At 39.8% G+C, this 21482-nt stretch overlaps 1 protein-coding gene across 1 annotated transcript in view; it reads left to right on the forward strand.

Annotated features, from left to right (window-relative positions):
• Window positions 1-7009: 7009 nt before the first annotated feature.
• The window catches only part of SLC30A5 (solute carrier family 30 (zinc transporter), member 5), a 35774-nt gene continuing 21301 nt past the window's right edge, over window positions 7010-21482 (forward strand). The window contains exons 1-5 of the mRNA XM_006900025.1: window positions 7010-7255; window positions 12136-12258; window positions 13861-13927; window positions 16301-16386; window positions 20779-20866. Coding sequence (XP_006900087.1) covers window positions 7176-7255; window positions 12136-12258; window positions 13861-13927; window positions 16301-16386; window positions 20779-20866 — 444 coding nt within the window. The 5' untranslated portion in view covers window positions 7010-7175. The remainder of the gene's footprint in view (window positions 7256-12135; window positions 12259-13860; window positions 13928-16300; window positions 16387-20778; window positions 20867-21482) is intronic.

The following is a 21482-nucleotide window of genomic DNA, read 5'->3' on the forward strand; positions in this document are numbered from 1 at the left end:
ATAGATGTCGGAAGAGACCCTAAGAATTGCACTAGCATGTCAAGAAGCCAAAACAAAGGGAAGAGGTGCTGACGAAACAGAACTGAATAGAATATTTCAAAGAGCTGCTCAAGAAGACAAAGCAAAGTAGTATAATAGTATTATAATAGAATGTGCACACAACTGGAATTGGAGGGGGGCAAAGGGAAAGAACTCACTTGGCATTTCTCAAGCTGTGAGAACTGGAAAACAAGTTCAAGCCTCGAGTGGCAACACTAAGAGATGCTGTGAGTAAAATCTTGAATTATCCAGGAAGCGTCAAAAAGAAGATGGAGAGAACACATAGAATCACTACAACAAAAATAAATGGACTATGGACAAGACTGAACTATTTCAGGAAGTATCATATGATCAAGAGCTGATGGCAATGAAGGAAGAAATTCAAGCTGCACTATAGGCATTGACAAAAAAAATATAATCAATGAGATACCAATTGACATGTTTCAACTAACAGATGCAACTCTGGGCATGCTCAGTCTATATGAGAAAATTTGGAAGACAGCTACCTGGCCAACAGGCCTGGAAGAGAGCCATACTCGTTTCCCATTCCCAAGAAAAGTGATCCAACAGAAAGTGGAAACTACCAAACAATATCATTAATATCACATGTACCAGATGCTCTACTGGAGAAGGCGGGGCAATCTCCTCTCATGCCAGTCAGATCTCCCATTCAATGGTACACAACAATAATTTTTTAAAAAAATATCACATGCAAGCAAAATGCTACTTGTCTACTGTCACCAATGTTGTATTTTCCAACTATCAGTTCTCAGTTTAAAATTTTTACATCCCAATTAATGCATTTTGGTTGCATGTTTGATCAATTTCCGATTACCAGGTTGCTAGAAGTCCTCATTTTCATCTTTGGCTTTAATGTTTGTTGTGTATATTTGAATAATAGTTGTATGAACAGGTCTTTGTATGCATATGGATAGTATCCTATTACTCATAGCTTTGTACTTCAGGATAGATCTTGAAAAGTTCTATGTTGATGATAAATGCAACACTATTCTCCAATTTGTCATTCCCAGCATAATAGAACATACAATTGTCTAATTCAAAGTGGCCAAAACCAGTCCTTAGTTCACTAATGCCTAGGATTATATCAATCCTTATGCATTCTGTTTTATTTTTCACAAATTCTAATTTTCTTATACTTCATACATTCTATGTTCCAATTTTTAATGGCTGCTTATAGCTGCTTCTCCTCATTTTTTGAGTGCTTCCCAACGTGACTAGCTCTATCTATGACTAGATCTAACAATGTTTCTCTGTTAATAATAAGATGTTCAATACCATGTTATTTCAGAAGCGGATGGTTAATCCTGCTTCTTAGTCTATCTCAGTCTGGAAGCTCCACTGAAACATGTTAACCATGGGTGATCCTGTATAGCTTTCAGCACTACATCAACATGCTAATCACACCAGTACAACAAACTGACAGACAAGTGCTGTACCCATGAGAGGAAACTATAGGGGGGGAAACATACAACTAGCATAAAACAACTACAACAAGGAGAGAATAAAATAGATAAATGGGACCTTCTATGAATCAAATTCTGTTGTTGCTGCTGTTGTTATGTGCCATCAAGTCACCTACAGCTCATAACGACCCTAATATACAAATGCTCTCAAACTTCCCCTATCCTGAACCAGTCTTATTGTCTCTAACACATCTATCCCACATTACCCTAGTAACTGAATCAACCCATCTCATCCAGAGTCTTCCTCTCCTGCACTGTCCCTTTACCCTTTCAAGTATGGTGTCCTTCTCCAGAGACTGATTACTCCAGCACAACAACTCAAAGCCATCTGTCATCCTTATTCATTGTTCAGCTTCCTGATGCATAGCAAGTAATTGCAAAGAATCAGTAATTGCCTGAATCAGATGTACTTTAGTTTCTAGACAGACATTGTTGCTCTTTAGCATTTTGGAGAGGTCCCTGACAGCAGCTTTCCCCAGAACAATTTGTCTTTTGATTTCCTGATTGATGCTGCCAGGAGTGTTGATTGTGGAGCTGAGCAAGCTGAAATTATTAACAACCTCAATCTTTTCTCCATCTATCATGATGCTGCCAATTGGCCCAGTGGTGAAAATCTTTGACTTCTTGATGATGAACTTGAATCCATATGGAAGACTACAGTCCTTGGTCTTTTGCAGCAGATGCTTCAGGTCCTCCTCAGTTTCAGCAAGCAAGGTTCTGTCATCTATATAACATAGGTTGTTGATAAGTCTTCCGCCAGTCCATTAGCCACACTCCTTCTCATAAAATCCAGGCTCCTAAATGGTCTGTTCTGCATATAGATTGAAAAGGTATGGAGGTAGGACACATCTCTAACCCACTCCTTTCCTGATTTTGAGCCATGAAGTGTTTCCTTGTTCTGTTCTGATGACTGCTTCCCAGTCCAAGTATAGGTTTCACACAAGTACAAGTAAGTGTTCTGAGATTAAAAAAAAACTTCTCCAAGAGAGTGAAAAGGAAACTCACAGTCTGGGGGAAAATATTTAGCAATCACATATCTGACAGGGGACTTATATCTAAAATTTATAGAATACTCCAGCACCTCAACAAGAAAAATGTAAACAACTCTATCACAAAATAGGTGCAGGAGTGAATAGACCACCAAAGAAGACTTTGGATGAGAAATAAACACATAAAGAAATGTTCAAAATCCCTAGCTATCAGAAAGACACAAATCAAAAGAACTATGAAATATCATCTCATGCAGCAATGATAGCAAAATTCAATTGGGCAGCAAACAACAAATGCTGGCCAGGTTGTACAGAAATTGGAACCCTTACTCACTGCTGGTGGGAATGTAAAATGGTACAGTCATTTTGGAAAGCTTTCTGAAGCTTTCTCAAGTAGTCGAAAATAAAAATACCATTTGACCTAGCAATTCCACTACTGGGAATATATCCTAAAGAAATCAGACCATGACTCAAATAGATGTATGCACACCCATTATTCTTGCTCCGTTATTCACAATAGCAAAGAGATGGAAGCAACCCAAGTGCCCATCAACAAATGAATGGATAGAAAAACTATGATACAGTCACACAACGGCTCTTAGGAAGCATTGAAAAACAATGAACTCGTAAAACATTACACAACATGGGGGAGCCTGGAGGACATTTGTTGTTGTTGTTGTTAGGTGTCATCCTAGCACCTATGACCTATGATCATCCTAACAACCTTATTAACAAAAGATCTGAACCATGTTCTATCCTGTACCATCCTCACACTTACCGATACAAAAGTCCTCATTGTGGCAGTCACTGTGTCAATCCACCTCGTTGGAGGTCTTTCTCTCCTTTGCCAACTCTCCACTCTTCCCAGCATTACATCCCTCCTCAAAGTATAGCCTCTCAAGCAACATGCCCAAAATATATAAGGTGAAGTCTCATCATTCTTGCTTCCAAAGAGCACTCCAGCTGCACACTCTCCAAGACATATCTGTGTTCTCTTGGCTGTCCATCAAATGTTCAGTGCTCTTCTCCAACACTACAACTCAAAAGCATTAATTCTTCTTTTGTCATCCTTATTCATTGCTCTCAGATGCATAGCATCTGAAAGACTACGGCCTGAATCAGACATACCTTAGTCCTCAAACTGGCATCATTACTCCTCAATAATTCATCATACTGCCGAAGATCATTCTAAAAAGCCAGAACAGTACATGGACAGTTAACTTTCAGAAGGTCAACCAGGATTTAGGAGAGGCCATGGCACCAGAGATATCATTTATGATGTCAGATGGATTCTGGCTGAAAGTAAGGAATACCAGAAGAATACCTATTTGTATTTTATTGACTATGCAAAGTATTTGACTGTGTGGATCATAACAAGTTGCTGCTGACATTGAGAAGAATGGGAATCCCAGAGCACTTAATTGTGCTCATGCAAAGCCTGTACCTGAATCAGGAGCTGTTGTGCAAATGAAGCCGGGGATAACTGCATGGTTTAAAATTAAGGGAGTACAGCAGGGTTGTATTCTCTCCCCATACCTATTCAATCTGTATGTTGAGCAAATTACCTGAGAAGCTGGACTCTATGAGGAGGAGTGTGGCATCAGGATTAGAGGGAGACTCGTCAATAATCTGTGTTATGCTGATGACACAATCTTGCTTACAGAAAATGATGAAGACTTGAAGCATTGTTGCAGAAGTTGAAGGAATGCAGCCCTTCAGTATGGATTGCATCTCAATGTCAAGGAAACAAAGACTCTCACACTGGACTAATAGGCAACATCACAATGGATGTAGGACTATGCTAAGTGAAATATCTCAGTCACAAAAGGACAAACACTATTGTTTTAAAACAGGACAAACATGGGGTGTTGGGGAGAGAACGAGAAAAGCGTGGATAATGAACACTGCATTAGAACAGATGAGAAGAACTGTCAAAAGGAATATATGATTACATATTATATGTATGACAACAATCTGGAACAAGGGGTGCACTGCAGGGCAGGCTGTGGGAGGGGGAAGGGGGAAATGTCAACAACTTAAAAAATATTCTTTTTTAAATAACATAAAACAATATGCATGCTATTGGTGATTACCTGTCTCTAAAAACCTGCTGAGGGGTCAGCTATGGGTTGGTTCTGACTCGACTGCACACAACAACAATGTGGAAAATAAGGGTACGCTGGAAGCTAGTAAAAAGTTGTGCTGTAATCCCAAAGGCACATGGTTCAAATGAACCAGTCTCTACAGGAGAAAGGTGAACACTCTCCTCAAGTGCAATTTACTGCCTCTGAAAACCCACTGGAGGGTTGGCAGTGGGTTCATTCCAACTTGATGGCATACAACAACATGGGAAATAGAAAGTCTCTCTGGCCTACTGGCCTCGGAAGAGCCTAGACTAGTCTAACTGGTTAGTGATAGTGTCTTTGCCAGTCCAAAGGTTGAGTGCAGGCAGGGTACTCAATCAGAGAGGACAAAAGAGGCAGTCATTGCTGATCTGCATGCCCCAAGTGTGGCCATATGTGTCTGTGGAAAGACTTGGAAAAGGGTGGCCATGAAAAAGGGAAGCACCTCAATCAGGGGAGTTGCCCTTACCAATCCGGGAGCTGCTTGCTGGTGTGTCAGAGACCACAGGCTCTAAGGTGCACCTGATTTAAACTAAGGTATTTTCAATTGCTTCCCATATATCTGAAAGTTGGACTGTGAAGATGACTGAAGAAGAATAAATGCCTTGGAACTATGTTGTTGAAAGTACTTTACATCCATGCACTGTCAAAAAACCAAACAAGTCTGTCTTGGAGAAAGTGTAACCAGAGTGCTCCTTAGAGGCAAGGTTGGTGAAGGCTCTCACATACTTTGTGTATGATGTCCAGAGGAGCCAATACTTAGAAAAAGACATCGTAATGTCATCATAGGGTCGATGAGTGGAGGGTAAAAGAAATTGGAAAGATTTGGTGTGAAAATAAATGTTAAGTAAATAGGTATTAAATAAAAATTTTATTTTAAAAAATGATAAGGAAAATGTTGAGGTAAGTAAAAAAAAAAAAGTGTTCCAAATTGGAGAATAAAACTATTTTCTAGGTATTTTCCACAGTCAACACTCTTAGTAACAGCAGCCCGGAAATCAGGAGACAAATTGCATTGGGAAAGTCAGCTCTGAGGGACCTCTCAAGAGTACTGAAGAGCAGCGGCGTCAGGCTGGAAACTAAGGTGCGCCTGATCCAGGCTATGGTCTTTGCAATTACTGCTATGCATCAGAGAGTTGGACAGTGAATAGGGGTGATAGAAAGAGAATTGATGCCTTTGAGCTGTGGTGCTGGAGAAGAGTGTTGAATATACCATGTACTGCAAGGAGAACAAATCCTGGAGAGGGTGAAGTCAGAATGCTCCTTGGAGTCAAGGATTCGAAGCTTCGTCTGACATACTTTGGGTATGTTGCAAGGAGGGACTGGTCCCTGGAGGAGGGACATCATGTTTGGAAGAGTGGAGGGATGGCACAGGAGAGGAAGACCCTCGGTGAGATGGATAGATTCTGTGAATGGAGTGGTGGAAACGAGTGTGTTTGAGATGGCGAGGTTGGCACAAGATAGAACGGCGTTTAGGGCTCTTGTACATAGAGTCGCTATGAGTCACAAGAGACTCGATGGCACATAACAACAACAACAAGGTATTTTGTACGAACACAGAAGTTATTCCAGAGGTCATTTTTTTTTAGGTCACATATTAAGATTTATTGAATTACATTATTTCCTCAACAGAAACCCCTATGTTTACACATTTTGAAATAGCAAAGGTGTGAGAGGCCCATAAGAAAGAATTCCTACAAAAAAGAACAGTTAGGTCTTGGAAAAGGTGCAACCAGGGTGCTTCTTTGAGGCGAAGATGGCAACGCTTTGTCTTTCACTTTGGACAGGTAGCTAAGCGAGGCTATTCCATAGAAAGGGACATCATGCTTGGAAAGATGGTCAGTGAAGGAGAGGAAGACCTCCAACAAGATGGATTGAACCTGTGACATCAGCAATGGGCTCTAGAGTATCAGAGATGAAGAGGATGGCACAGAATAGGGCAGAGGTTCAGGTTGGCTGTTCATAGACGGTCGCTATGAGGCTTACTCGACTCTATGACACATTACAACAACCGAGAGACTGGTGAGCTCAGTTGCTGCATCTTCTCTCACCCTCTTTCTGTGCTACAGGAAGCGGCCTACGACGGCCTATAGGTGGCAGTGTGAGTACAAGTAAGTGCATTTGGCTGCGTCCCAAGGAAGCCCTTCTGGAGAAGGCGGGGCTTTACGTCTGGCGTCATATAGAGGGGTGGAGACCAAGACATGGCTCGGGAACGCGAGTGCTTTCGTATGCGCAGGCGCAGAGCGGGGCACTCCCTCGGGAGTGAGGGCTGCTGGGCCCGATGACGTGGCCTGGCAGCGCCCGCGCCGGTTCGTCTTGCCAGGGTCGCGGCGGTGCTGGACCTGCTTGCGGCCTACTACAGAGGGACGAGCGTGTGCCGGTGATCTGGAGCCGAGGACAGCAGCGGCTCTGGCCTACGGGGACCTGCCGGGGCCGCTGCCATGGGGGAATGACGCGCCTACGCTGGCTGTTGCGCGGCAGCGGCGAGACATGAGGAGACCCCGCAGTGGGGACAGCGGCGGCGGCTCCTGAGCCCCGGGATGGAGGAGAAATACGGCGGGGACGTGCTAGCCGGCCCCGGCGGCAGCGGCCTCGGGCCGGTGGACGTGCCCAATGCCCGGTAAGGGACTGGCCTGGGCTCCGGAGCGGCTCTCCCTGCGCCCGCGCGCATGGACTCGCAGACCCGGGTCCCCCCTGAGAGCGCGGGCATGGGCTCGCTCCCCTTGCGTTGACAGTCCGCAGCGGGCTCCTGGTGTCCCGCGAGGCCCCCTCCCTCGCTCTCCGCTTCTAGACTGCCATTGGGTTCTTTCCTTGTTACGGAATGAACGTTCGAGAATCCTGCACGATGCTTCTGCCGGAGACCGTTAACCTTAGAGAGGGCTCAGGAATGGGAGAGGTTTTCTCGCTCTACGAGTAGCGTTTCTGATGGTTCTTTCTCCTTAAAAAAGTAATTGATTAACTACTAAGCCGTTCCTCAACTTTGTCCAAGTTAACCCCAACCCTAGTAGAGAATCCCTGGTAGAGTTTTATTTTCTTTTTATTTGTGTGTTTTACTTACTATTTAAATAAGAAATAATGTTTTCGGTACCAGTAGATCTTAAATATTCAGAAATGTATAGAGTAGAATGTGAAAGTACATTTTTACCCACGATCATCCTACCAAGCCCTTCAAGGTAAGATCAGTGACTTCTCTCCCTGCTGACCTGTTCAGAGTTCTGGGTTCGTTTCAAAGATGTATAAAATATACCCCTATAGTGTCTAGATTTGGGTTTCATTGCCTTCATTTATAATAAGGTTATATTTTCCTCAGTTTTGAATCCTGCCTTTATGACTTTAAAGACTAACTTGATTCTTTGGGCTGGACTGTTGTTAGAATGTACACTTTGTTGACTACAACTTATAGGGACCCTACGAACAATGGCTCTGAACTCAGCCCTATCCTGACCCAACCTCACCATCTCTGCCACACCTACCCTATTGCCACAGTCCCTGTGTCAGCCCATCTCTTCCTGAGTCTTCCTCTCCTGCACTGTCCTCCGTCCCTTCCAAGCATGATGTCCTTCCCCAAGTACTGGTCCCTCCTGACAACACACGCAAAGTATGTGAGGTGGAGTTTCAAAATCCTTGCCTCCAAGGAGCAACCTGCTTTCAACCCTCTCCAGGACAGAATTGTGTGTTCTCTTAGCAGTCCATGGTATATTCAGTACTTTTCTCCAGCACCACAACTCAAAGGCATCAATTCTTCTGTCACCACTGTCCAGCTCTAAGATGCATAGCAAGTAATTGTGAAGTGCATGGCCTAAATCAAGTGCATTTTAGACTCTAGACTGACATTGTTGCTCTTTAGCACTTGAAGAGGTAGGTCTCTAACAGCAGATTTTCCCAAGGCAACTTGATTTGATCTCCTGACTGATGGTTCAAATGGTATTGATTGTGAATCCAAGCAAGATGAAACTGTTAACAAGCTCAGTCTTTTTCCCATCCATCATAATGCTGCCAATTGGCCTAGTGGTAGGAAACTTCGTTTTCCTGATGCTAAGATGCAATCCATTTTTAAGTCCTTGATCTTTGCAGCAAGCTCCTCAAGAGCAAGATGGTACCATCTGCATAACAGCTTGTTGATGAGTCCTCTTTCAAGGATTGTTATTAGGTGCCATCAGGTCAAAACTGCAAAGCGTAGCAACCATAAGAACAGCAGATCTGAACCTGGCCCTGTCCTTGAAACCATAGCATTAGCATTACTAAGATTGTGTGTGTGTAGTGCTGAAACGGAACTTAAACCTATTTCACTTTCATAAAAAGAATTTTTTAAAAAAAAAAAAAGAAGAATTTTGTTTTCTAAGCTGTCTTGAGCAGCTAATTTTTATCTAACGGCATCTCATGTTGCTTCCTGACAACTAAAGGTCTAGGCGTTAGTAGTAAGGAGTTAGGCTGCTAATCCAAAGGCACACAGTTCAAATCCACCAATTGCCTCACAGGACAAAAATGGGCATCTCTTCCTGTGTAGTTTACTGCCTCTGAAAACTGGCTGGAGAATCAGCCATAGATTTTTAACACTACACCACTACAACAACAAATGCAGTACGCAGTTTTGTAAAAGGTGTTATCAGAATTGAACTATGAAGAAATAAAGTATAATATCTGGGTCACATTTCCTGAAGTTGGTATCTAAACTGGTTTTACAAGAAAATTCCCTTTTCTTAGGATGTGTAAGTATTTAGGGGCTGTTGTTAGATGCTATCAAGTCAGGTACTTCTCACAGTGACCCTATAGACTACATCTGAACCCTCTCTGCTCTTTTGCCATCCTCACAATTTCAGACATTCTTAAGTTCATGCTAGAGTCACTTTGAATCCATCTAGTTGAGAGTCATCTGCTCTTAACCCTACACCTTTTAAAGCATTATTTCCCTCTCCAAGGAATAGCCAGCCTCTTAATCTAGGTATAGGTTTTGCTTGTGCACAATTACGTGTTCTGGGATTCCCATTCTTCTCAGTATTAGCCATAATTTGTGGTGACCCAGACAGTTAAATGTCTTTGTATAGTCGATAAAGCTTAAACAGACATTCTTCTGGTATTCTCTGCTTTCAGCCAGGATCTATCTGACATCAGCTGTTAACATAACTGGTGCCACGGCCTCTTCTAACCCAGCTTTAACTTCTGGCACTTTTTTGTCTATATATTTCTTTAATAATCTTCAGTGTTTTGCTTGCATGTAATGATTAATGATTTTGTTGGATAATTTCCACAGTCTGTTGGATCACCTTTTTTGGTAATGGGACTAAATATGGATCTCTTCCAGCCAGGCAGCTGTCCTCCCAAGTAGGCACATCCAGGTCTGTATCTGTTAGTTGAAACATTTCAGTTGGTATCCCCTTAATTCCTGGGATCCTGTTTTTTGCCACTGTGACTCAGTGAGATGGATTGAAACAGTAGCAGAAAGCCTGGGCACAGATAGAGCAGTGATTTTAAGAATGGGATAGGACCAAGCAGTGTTCCTTTCATTCCCTTGTACATAGATAAGCTGTGAGTTGAAACTGACTCAAGAGCATCTCACAGTAATGAAGAGAGGAAGAGCAGAATAGTAATGCAAATGATACACAATATTGACAATTAGTGAATATAGTTAGAGGGAATATGGGGGGGGGAGTTGTACTAGTTGTACACGTTTTCTGTAAGCTTGAGATTATTTTTTTTCTTTTTATTATTTTTTTTTTTTAATGTGTGTACTGTCAAATTGGATCTGACTGGTACAGGAGGCAATTGTTCCTCCTCCTTCAGCAGAGCATCTGGTGGATTTGAACCGCGCACCTCTGGGATTGCAGTGCAGTTTCTTGCCACTAGGCCACCAGAGCTCGCCTGAGATTATTTTTAAAAACAGGAATTATTCTTCTCACATACAAGAAACCAGGAGCTGCTGGTATTTTTTTTCCGACCACCTGATGATACCGTCTGGAACCCAGGTTCTTAGTGTCTTCCCTTGCCATGCTGAGTGTTAACTGTACATACTCAGGCTTTCTATAAAATGGATTCAATAATGTTGGATACAGTTCTTCCCTTTAAGGAAGAAGGAAGTAGTTGAAACTATATCTTGGCTTTTTTATCAGTTAAAGGGAAGGTTATTACCTGAAGCCACTCCAGCCAACTTATAGGTCTGTCCTTTTAGCCACATATGACATCTGCCCAACAGTAAGCAAATCAAAAATGTATGGAGAATGACCAGGTAGCTCTACAGAGAATATGTAAGACTTTGCTTATCTTAAGATTTCTAGACTGCTGTGATTTCAATATCCATTTTTTCTGGTCTTTTTTGTCATGGTGGTTTGTCCCTTCCTAATTTATAATCCTCCTCTCTTTAACTTCCCATTTCCCTCCTAAAGTTCTTAGTGACTCAAATTCCTGAGCCTTTTCAGGACTCTGTGTAGTTTGCTCTTTCAGTTTGCTACTGTCACTTAGCAAAGCAAGCAGAGAGGGGGCAAGCCTAATATCATTCCTCTTCTAGCTTCATGGCAGATAAAGTTGGGGGTTGAAGGGATTATTAAATTTTAAAAGCAGGTTACAGAATAGTCCAGGTAACTTAATTAACCAAGAATCCTTTCATTTTAAAGACTATTCTTTAATAGTCTTATTGATACAGATGTATTTATATACTCTGAAAGTATATTATAACTCAAAGTTGGCACCTCTCTAGTGTTCAGATCCACCAAGTGCTACATGGGAGAAAGATAGGCAGTCTTCTCCTGTGCATTTTACAGCCTCTGAAAAGCTAATGGAGGGTTAGCTATGAATCTGTTCCAACTCTACAGAAGGAATTGTTCTATTGGTGGTGGTATTATTTTTATTATTATTAAAGAAGAATATGGCAGTTGCTCCCCCACCCCCAAGCTTGATCACTTCCTGAGAAACTTGGTAACACCTAGCTGGTCACATCAAAGACCAGACCAAACAATGGATCCTGATAAGAGTCTGAGCTTGATGAAAAATAGCTAAAACCTAACTTAATTAACACGCCAAATTTCGAGAAGTACCATCTTAGTCCTCCTCAGGACCCCTATAAAAAGGAAACCCTCCAAACTGCCCTTGCACAATTTCGATCCTGTCCGTGTGCTGTGGGGCCGGGTCACTTGGCATCCCTCTTGGACCACTCAGTAAAGGCCTGTTCGTTTCTTGGGATGTTTCTTGTTCTCTCTCTCACACCCTCGTGCTCTTTTTTTATATCTAACAATTATCATTATTATTTGTATGATAGAACTTGGGTGGCATATTATTTTCTGTGTTGCACTGCTAATTGAAAGAGCTGCAGTTTTAATCCATCAGCTGCTCGTTCGTAGATACATAGCGTTATCAAAGATTTATGGCTTCAGAAATCAAATGTATGGTCATTATGAATCAGAATCAACTTGATGACAGTGGGTTTGGGTTGCTGTATTAGATGAAAAAAATTACAGAGTTCTGTGTGATTTCCATGGCACTAAAATTGTTTCTGCTTTTACTTTTCAGGTTAACAAAATATATTGTGTTGCTATGTTTCACCAAGTTTTTTAAGGCAATGGGACTTTTTGAATCATACGATCTCCTAAAAGCAGTTCACATTGTTCAGTTCATTTTTATCTTAAAGCTTGGGTAAGTTTGTGTTTCTGATATTTTTAAAAATGTCTTTTTTAAATTCTATTTTAACTGTGTATTTTTAAATTCTACATAGAATATTTTGTGAAAAATATTCTTCCTGACATTTAATTTTTTGTTTAAATGATAGCATAGAGGTTAAGATACAAAAACATTAGAAAAGGTATATTTATACTCTAATAGCTTTCCAAAATATAGGCTCCTACTTTAGTTTGTGTTAATGAGATTCTTGCAAATTTCTTTTAACATCTGGCTTAATAGATGATGACTACAGTCCCTTAACTATTGCAGCATATCCTAGAATATCATCTAGCCTCTAAAAAAAAAGCCTTTGTAAGCTCATGTTGTTGTTGGATGCCATTGTATCAGAACTGACCCATAGCTGACCTGCCAGTGGGTTTTCAGAGGCAGTAAATTGCATGGGAAGGCATTCCCATCCTTCTCCCGCAGAGCAGCTGGTGGATTCAAACCACATGTCTGGGATTGCAGCACAGCTTTTTACCCCAGGCAACCAGAGCTGTGGTTCACTTGTGATAGTGAAAATGAAAGACACAAAGAATGTCTGTATTTTTATGAAAATAGTTTTTACAGTAAGGATTCCTGAATAAGGCTCAGGCACCCCAGAAATTGCCAGACTATAGTAGTGTTATAACAGTGCTCTAGCGTGTCAGAAACTCACCTTACTGGAATATAAATGGTCCTTACTTTCGGGGCTAAGTTTGCTGTCTGTTTTTCTTTATGGTATAGAATCATCTCATAGTTCATTTATATTATTCCAAATATGATTAAGAAATTCTTTCTAAATAAAAATTCTCTATTTGAGATAATGGAAATGACACTGACTTTTTGGAGTGAAAAATCTGTTAAATACTCTTAGGAATATGTTTAGAATTATGAAAAATTATTCTTGACTAGGATATTTTTATTTAACTATAGAATGTAATGTAAAAGATAAGGACTTATAATTAGTACTTCATTTCTGTTACCCATCTTTAAATTTGTTACTAGTGAATTTAAAGTTATTAAATTATTTTCTTTGGTATTTTGTTGTTGTTATATGCAGTCAAGTTGGAACCGACTCATAAGCTAACCCCCCATGGGGTTTTAAAGGCTGTAAATTACACAGGGTAGATCGCCTATCATTCTCCTGTACTGGTGTATTCAAACTACTTGTCTTTGGGTTGAGAGGACAGCTCCTTATCACCAGGCTATCAGAGCTCCCTTGATATTACGGAGTATGAAAAAATATTGAACCTTCTTTATGACTTGTGAACTCTTTCTGAAAACTTCCAAAAGAAGAGTTTGTAAATTATTGCAATGGGAGTCTTATTAGAATAATTTTGGGTTTTAGGGGGTTTTTTTCATGTCAGATGGGTAGTGTGCCTATGCCATAACAAGGCTTAAAAGGTGACTCATACAGAAGTATGAGCGCCCAATCATCATGCTTATGAACCAGAAAAGGGTCTAATTGTGGTTATTTTGTTTGTTTTCTTTAGAGGATAATATACCTTTTAAGTTCTAGTTTTAACATACTTACTTAAAGCCACTCATCGTGTTAATATTTATTAAACTTTAATGTTTCAATATTTACATTAACAGGGCTGCATTTTTTATGATTTTATTTCAAAAGCCATTCTCTTCTGGCAAAACTATTACTAAACACCAGGTAAGTTTTTGCCCAATTCTTCATTCTTAGCAGCTTCCTATTCATTGTATCATTCTTTGATCAGGAGTGCTTAATGAATGAGCTAAGTTCCTAACTAGACATCATCAGCATTAACTTACTCTTGAGTTGAATGACCTTTTTGGAAATTGAGACTTCAGAAGTAAATTCTATAGTGTTGTGATGTTAAAATGTTTGACAATGTGAAAGAGTGCCCCAGAACCTATAGCCATTGTTGTCATTTTTGTTGTTGTGTGCTGTCTAATCACTTGCAACTCAGAGCAATCCTGTGTACAACAACCCTAAACTCTGCTCTATCCTGTGCCAACCATATTGTCTCTGACACACCTACCTCCATTGCCTCAGTGACTGAATCACTCCATCTCATTGAGGGTCTTTGTCACCTGCGCTGTCCTTCCACTCTCCCAAGCAGGATGTCCCTCTCCAGGGACCAGTACCTCCTTGCAACATGTCTATAGTATGTCACATGAAGCTTCAAAATCCTTACCTCCAAGGAGCAGCCTGGTTTCACCTTCTCCAGGACGAATCTTTTTGTTTTCCTGACAGTCCATGGTATATTCAGCACTCTTCTCCAGCACCACAGCTCAAAGGCATCAATTCTCTTTCTATCGTCCCTAGTCATTGCCAGCTCTCTGACGCATAGTAAGCAATTGCAAAGACTATTGGACTATGGACTGTATCAGGCGCACCTTAGTTTCCAAACTGGCGTCGTTGCTCGGTACTCTGGAGAGGCCCTTGACAGCCAATTTTCCCAGTGCAATTCGTCTCTTGATTTCCTGGCTACTGGTACCAAGAGCCCTTAGTCACTCTAAGTCTAGAGCTGAAATTACCCCCTAATTCAGCTTTCTTCCAAACAATAGCTCAGAACTCAAACTCCATGGCCATCATGCCATAACCATCTCATAACAGACCCTTCAGTGGGTTTCAGAGGTCTTAAATCACACAGGGGGAGTTTGCTCATCTTTGTACCATGGATCTGCTGGTGGGCTTAAGCCACCAGAGAGGGTTGGCCTATGGGTTAACAACATAATTCCCTTCAGACTACGCCACCAGATCTCCAGCCAAGTAATAGATTGCCCTATAAATCCTTAACACTTGGGAGAAATGCAGTCCTTAGAACAGTCAACAATAGAATATCAAAAGGTCAACATTAGCCCTAGGATAAAGATGAGAAAGGACAAATAGAAACAGAGAAATGAGAAGAATATGGTTACAGTGTGGGGATTGCCATCAAAACGTGTATAAAATGTTGAATTTAAGTCTTGTTTTATGTTCAAATTTTGATGGAAAAAAATTCTAAAGGATAAATAAAATTTAAGCCAATTATCTCCTTACTCTAAATGATTTCTAAATCAGACATGAAGATATTCCCAGGATCCCAGAACAAATGTTGTTAGGAGGGCAGGTATAAAGTAGGGATAAAAGATTAGGCCTCTGGCGTCTATCTCATTTACTAACTCATGTTGAGCAAGTTACGGGCAAGTTACTTAATTTTTCTGTCTTAGATTTCTTATCTGTTGAATAGACATAATAATGCCTTCCTAGGAAGGAACCATGGAGTATAGTAACTTCATTGGTTTCCTGTGGTTCCCTAAAGTTTACAATTTTGGAAACTTTATGGATAGTACTCTGCTCAAGAGAGTTACTGTGAGTTGAAGTCTACTCACTGGCAGTGGGGCTTTTTTGTTTGTAGTAGAGCTGTAAGAAATAACTGAATATATGTTAAGTTCTTAGATTAGTGGCTAGCACCTGGTGAGTGGACAATACATGCTAGCTATTATACTCGTTACTCTTATTAGGCAACTGTGGTTTACATTTCATTCCAAAAATGTCCTGCATACTGCTTAATAATATTGCTTTGTCATTTCTGTGGACCCTGTTTGATTTTAGACCACAGTTATGTTTGATTCATACCACAATTACCTATCCCATGATTTTTATTTTGAGTATGAGAGATACCTCTGTTTTACAGATTAAAAGCATTTTTTAAAACTAGGATTAATAATCCTAATCCAAACATTTTATTTTCATTTTTCAACTAATTCAGACACGCAACTCCTAATGAAAAATAATTTAAAATTTAAATATTGTTTTCTCAAGTGAGAAACTGGAAAAAATAAAAGTGTATTCTGCAGACAACTGTTTATGAATTTTAACAGATAAACATATAGATAAGGGATAATAAAATATTGTCTTGCAAATTCGGAGTTAGTCAATTACTCTTTGTATTTTCTGTTTAATTTCAAAATAGCCTTAAAAACATTTGTTCCCATTATTATCTTTCCATATTTAAGTGTTTCAAAATATGGCTGAATCAGACTTAATTTTTTATTTATTTTTTTTCCCCATTTATAGTGGATCAGAATATTTAAACATGCTCTTGCTGGGTGCATTATCTCACTCTTGTGGTTTTTTGGCCTTACTCTTTGTGGACCACTAAGGTAAATGAATACTTTTTATTGTTTGTTTTCATTTTTACTATTATAGTTCTTCCTCCACTATATTTTATGTCAGGTATTTACTCATATGTAACTTTGTTTTTATACAGTGTTTCTACCACTTCCATAACTTGGCATACAATTTAGCAAACAGAAAATGAGAAGCTGTTTAGTGATGGATTACTTCTTTGGTGAATGTTGAATTATTCATGTTCTGACATAGGTATTTTATTCAGAGTCCAAAAGAGTTTCAACAAAAAATTACCAATAGCAGAGAAAATAACAACAAGGAGAAATTAAAAGTTAGGAATCAGGGTAGGAACAATGCCTTCATCCCTAGGAGACTTAACACTCCGGCTGATCTTGCCTTCCCCCAGCTCCTTCTGAAGTTTCCTTGGCTGCTGGTTTCTCATCTTCCCCCATGAGAGGAAGGTTGTGCTTTTCCTGGAATTCATTTCGTTCCTCTCACTTTGCCTGAGCTGCTGTGTCAATGTCTGTGATCTTCTGGATCTGCTCCTTGGTGTTCTCCAAGGCAAGCCAGCACCTCTTGGACAGTGCACTCAACCAGCACCCCACCAACTATGGGGTAGCACCAGCGGGTTTTATCTGCTTCCTTCAGTGTATCAGTCAGTAGGCCATGCACATTCAATTCCATCTCCAACTCTGCTGCTTTGGATGCCAGACCTCGCTGTTCTGTAGAAGATGGTTAACGCCAGCTCAGTGAATGCTGTCCCCTTCCCAATGCCGCTGCTGCTCTTCATTACCTTAGCCACGTGCTTGATGCTCGCTCGTTTTGGATCCCCTCAGCAGTGGTATCATAGTTTTCTTTATACGTTTACCTCATAGTTCAAAGGCTTTAGAAACAGAGAAGTTTTTTAAAACATCTTCTACGAGCACAGGGAATTTGGAAAGATGTGCAAAAACATGAGTGGGGGGGGTTGTTGGGTTTTTTTTTTTTAATTTTTGTGTGTACCATCAAATCGGATCTGACTGGTACAGGAGGAGATTGCCACTCCTCCAGCAGAGCATCTGGCAGATTCGAACCGCATACCTCTGAGATTGCAGTGCAGCTTCTTGCCACTAGGCCACCAGAGCTCCCTAAGATGAGTGCTTTTAAAACGTTTGTTCCCTTTCTTGATAGTTTATTTATCACTTCAGATTCTTTACCTTCTAAATGAACTGCTAAAGGGATCATCTTTCCCCACTACTAGCTCCTCTGCCATGCACGCTGTGTCTCTCACTTATTTACTGAAGCCATCATGCAGTTTCTTGAGGGGGAAGACTCCTTTGATATGTAATAACCTGTTTTCTTTTGTATTAGCTTTACTTAGTAACTTGTTGTTGTTGTTGTTGTGTGCCGTCGAGTCGCTTGCGACTCATAGCGACCCTATGTACAACAGCCCTAAACTCTGCTCTGTCCTCTGCCAATCTCACTGTCTCTGAGACACCCATCCCGATTACCCCAGTCACTGAATCAATCCACCTCATAGAGGGCCTTCCCCTCCTGCGCCGTCCCTCCACCCTCCCAAGCATGATGTCCTTCTCCAAGGACCGGTCTCTCCTCACTACATGTCCAAAGTACGTTAGACGGAGCCTCAGAATCCTTGCCTCCAAGGAGCCACCCGGTTTAACCCTTTCCAGGACAAATCTGTTTGTTTTCCTAGCAGTCCATGGTATTCTCAGTACTCTTCTCCAGCACCACAGCTCAAAGGCATCAATTCTCCTTCTATCCTCCTTGGTCATTGTCCAACTCTCTGATGCATAACAAGTGATTGCGAAGACCGTGGCCTGTATCAGACGCACCTTAGTCTCCAGAGAGACACCATTGCTCTTCAGTACTTTGGAGAGGTCCCTAACAGCAGACTTTCCCATGGCAATGTGCCTTTTAATTTCCTGGCTGCTGGTGCCAAACTGTTGACTGGAGCCAAGCAAACTAAAGCTGTGTACAATCTCAATCTCTTCACCATCCATCCTGATGCTGCCAGTTGGTCCAGTGGTGAGAATCTTTGTCTTCTTGACATTGAGCCTCAATCCATATTGTAGGCTGCAGTCCTTGACACTCTGCAGCAGGCGCTTCAGGTCCTCTTCAGTTTCAACAAGCAGGATTGTGTCGTCTGCATAATGCAGATTGTTGATAGATCTTCCACCCCCACAATCTTGACCCCACATTTCTCCTCATAGAGCCCAGCCTCCCAGATAATCTGTTCTGCATATAGATTGAAAAGGTATGGAGACAGGATAAATTTTAATTTTCCAGAACTAAAGTAATTTCTGATTACACGTTTTTTGTAGTAAAACATAATCCCACTTTTACCAATTCCACAATTTTCATAAGTATAATTTTGTGATATGCATGATTTCCCATCCCTAAATGAGCATTCCCTAAATAAAAACTCCCCTTTCCTCCTCCTAATCCCTGGTAACCACTAATTTTGTCTAGACTCTCTTTCTTACTCTTACTCTTTCTTACAGTTATGAGATAAAGATCATAGAAATATTTAAACTTTTGTGATGGATTATTTCACTGAGCATAAGATTTTTCCAGTTCATCCATGTTATGGCATACATCAGTATTTCATTTCTCTCTATAGCTGAGTCTTATTTTTTTTATACGTAATATCCTACTTGTGTTTATCCATTCACCAGTTAATGAACACTTGATTTTTCACCATTCAGCTATTGCGAATAGTACTTCAATGAACATTGGTATGCATGTGTTTGTTCATGTTGCTGCTTTCAAGTCTTGTGGGTAAATTGATTCCTGGTTCATATGGTAGTTCTGTGTTAACTTTTTAAGGAACGATTAAACTTTTCCACGGTGGCCTGTATGATTGTACATTCTTTTGCATATTACAGATTTTTACTAAAGAAGAAAAAGTTTTAATAAGTAATTGAAAATCTGCTAATTAGATCTGTGAGCCCCTTAGTAATTTTTTTTTATTTTACTAGGTTTTGTATTGTAAAATATGTATAACATAAAATCTAACTTTTTAACCATTTTTCAATGTATAGTCAATTATACTCACAGTGTTGTACAAATGTTACCCCAGTCTGTTTCCAAAAATTTTTGTTACCTCAGACAAACTCTGTAAGCAGTGACTCCCAGTTTTCCCGTTTACATAACCCCTGTTGTTTGGTGCTTTCAAGTTGATTCTAACTCAGCCACCCCCTGTAGGCTGTCATCTTCATGGAAGATCACCCCAGGATCCACTTGTTAGCAGGCTAGCAGTTAATCACTACACCACCAGGACTCTTCTCATATAAGTGGAATCATGCAATATTTGTTCTTATGTGTCTAGTTTATTTTATCTAGCATAATTTCATCAGGGATCATCCATGTAATAGCATATATCAAAGTTAATTCCTTTTAAATATCACATTGGTCTCTTTTGCACCTTGTGTTTATCCATTTGGCTGTTAATGGTCACTGACTTAAGTCTCCTTTTGGCTACTGGGGATGTATACGTAAGAGTACAATTGCTTTTCGTTTTATACCCATGAAAGATGTGCTCATGATGATGGTATGTGCTGTTGAGTCAGTTATGACTCATAATGATCCAATATGGCAGAACTACCCTATAATTTCCTAGCCTGAAATCATTTTAGGAGAGAGAGATTGCCAGATCTTTTCTTCCATGGAGCATTTGGTTGTATTCAAACTGCAGAGTTTTGGTTAGTAGCCAAACACTTAACCATTATGCTCCCAGAGTTTTTTAAGTATAGATATGTTTGAAAAACAATAAAATAAACATTGATATATTCTGTACTCAACCCTAAAAGTTAAATATTAACAATACATTTGAAACCCTTATATGTCCCTCCAGATTCAGTCTTCTTCCTTCCCTTTGTATATAACCAGTATCTTAAATTTTCTTTTTTCATTCTCTTGGTTTTCCTTGTAGTTTTTTCATAAAAACTTTTCATTCAATATGAGTTTTTTGTCTGTTTGCTGAGGTTAATTCATTTCTTAGCTGCTTTATAGTATATTCTGTTGAATAGATTGAAATCCATTCTCCCATCTGTGGATGTTAAGATCTAGTGATGGTCTGGTTAAGATGTTAAACTTTTTTTAGGTTGACTCCAGTTAAAGACTATAACAAATAATGCTCTGAACAGTCATTTAAGTGTTTCCTTGTACTGTATAATAAGGATTCTATATGGCACATAATGCTAAGAGTTGTAATACTGGTTATTAATAGCCTTAACCTTTCTAAGGTAAATAGTGCCAAAATTTTTTTCTGAAGCAATAATGTCATTTCTTTCTCTCATGTTTTATGAAATTGGACAGGAGAGAGAGAGAGTTGGGTGGGGTTGTTCATTTGTTTACTTGTTTCCTGATAAAGATCATATCTAGTTGATGAATGATAAAGAATGATAAATGTTTTCTTTTTGTAGGACATTGCTGCTATTTGAGCACAGTGATATTGTTGTGATTTCACTGCTCAGTGTTTTGTTCACTAGTTCTGGAGGAGGACCAGCAAAGGTATCATTTTCATTATTAGTTACTTGAAAATTAAAAGTGTGTGTATAAAATGTTACTCTAAGCAATAGAAAGTTTTCTTTTATCACTTTAAGAATGCAAGAGTTTTTTAATGCTCTTTTTGATATTTATTACAAGTGCAGATGTTTTTATTTTAAATGATTATAGATTCCTAGTAAGTTGCAAAACAGTATAAGAAAGTTAAAACAGAAAGATTTCATAGGGTCAGTTTCCCCCTCACCAATAGGATATACTAGCATGTACTAAAGGATATGCTAGCATGTACTAAAGGTTGATTAAAGAATTCCATATGGTAGGGGTAAAAGTGTGCTATTGTCTGGATTTATGGGTTTTTGAACTTTGTATTAAATATAGGTGGATATTTTTATCTATGAGTGGAGAAGAATTTTCTGAACATAAACCAAGAGGAAAAAAACAATTTTTCATTTCTTTAAAGGTCGATTTCATCCAGTCAGTTAAGAAAAATGCTAAGACCCTCACAGCCAAATGTTTCAACAATACCATGTAACCCACTCAAGTACAAATGCAAAACCAGAAAATTGAAATTAGCTCAATTGATAGACCTTGTTCAGATTTTTCTAGGTTTACATACATTAAT

Source organism: Elephantulus edwardii, unplaced genomic scaffold, assembly GCF_000299155.1.
Source record: "Elephantulus edwardii isolate Elephantulus edwardi_28Jun2011 unplaced genomic scaffold, EleEdw1.0 scaffold00271, whole genome shotgun sequence".
Lineage (NCBI taxonomy): Eukaryota > Metazoa > Chordata > Mammalia > Macroscelidea > Macroscelididae > Elephantulus > Elephantulus edwardii.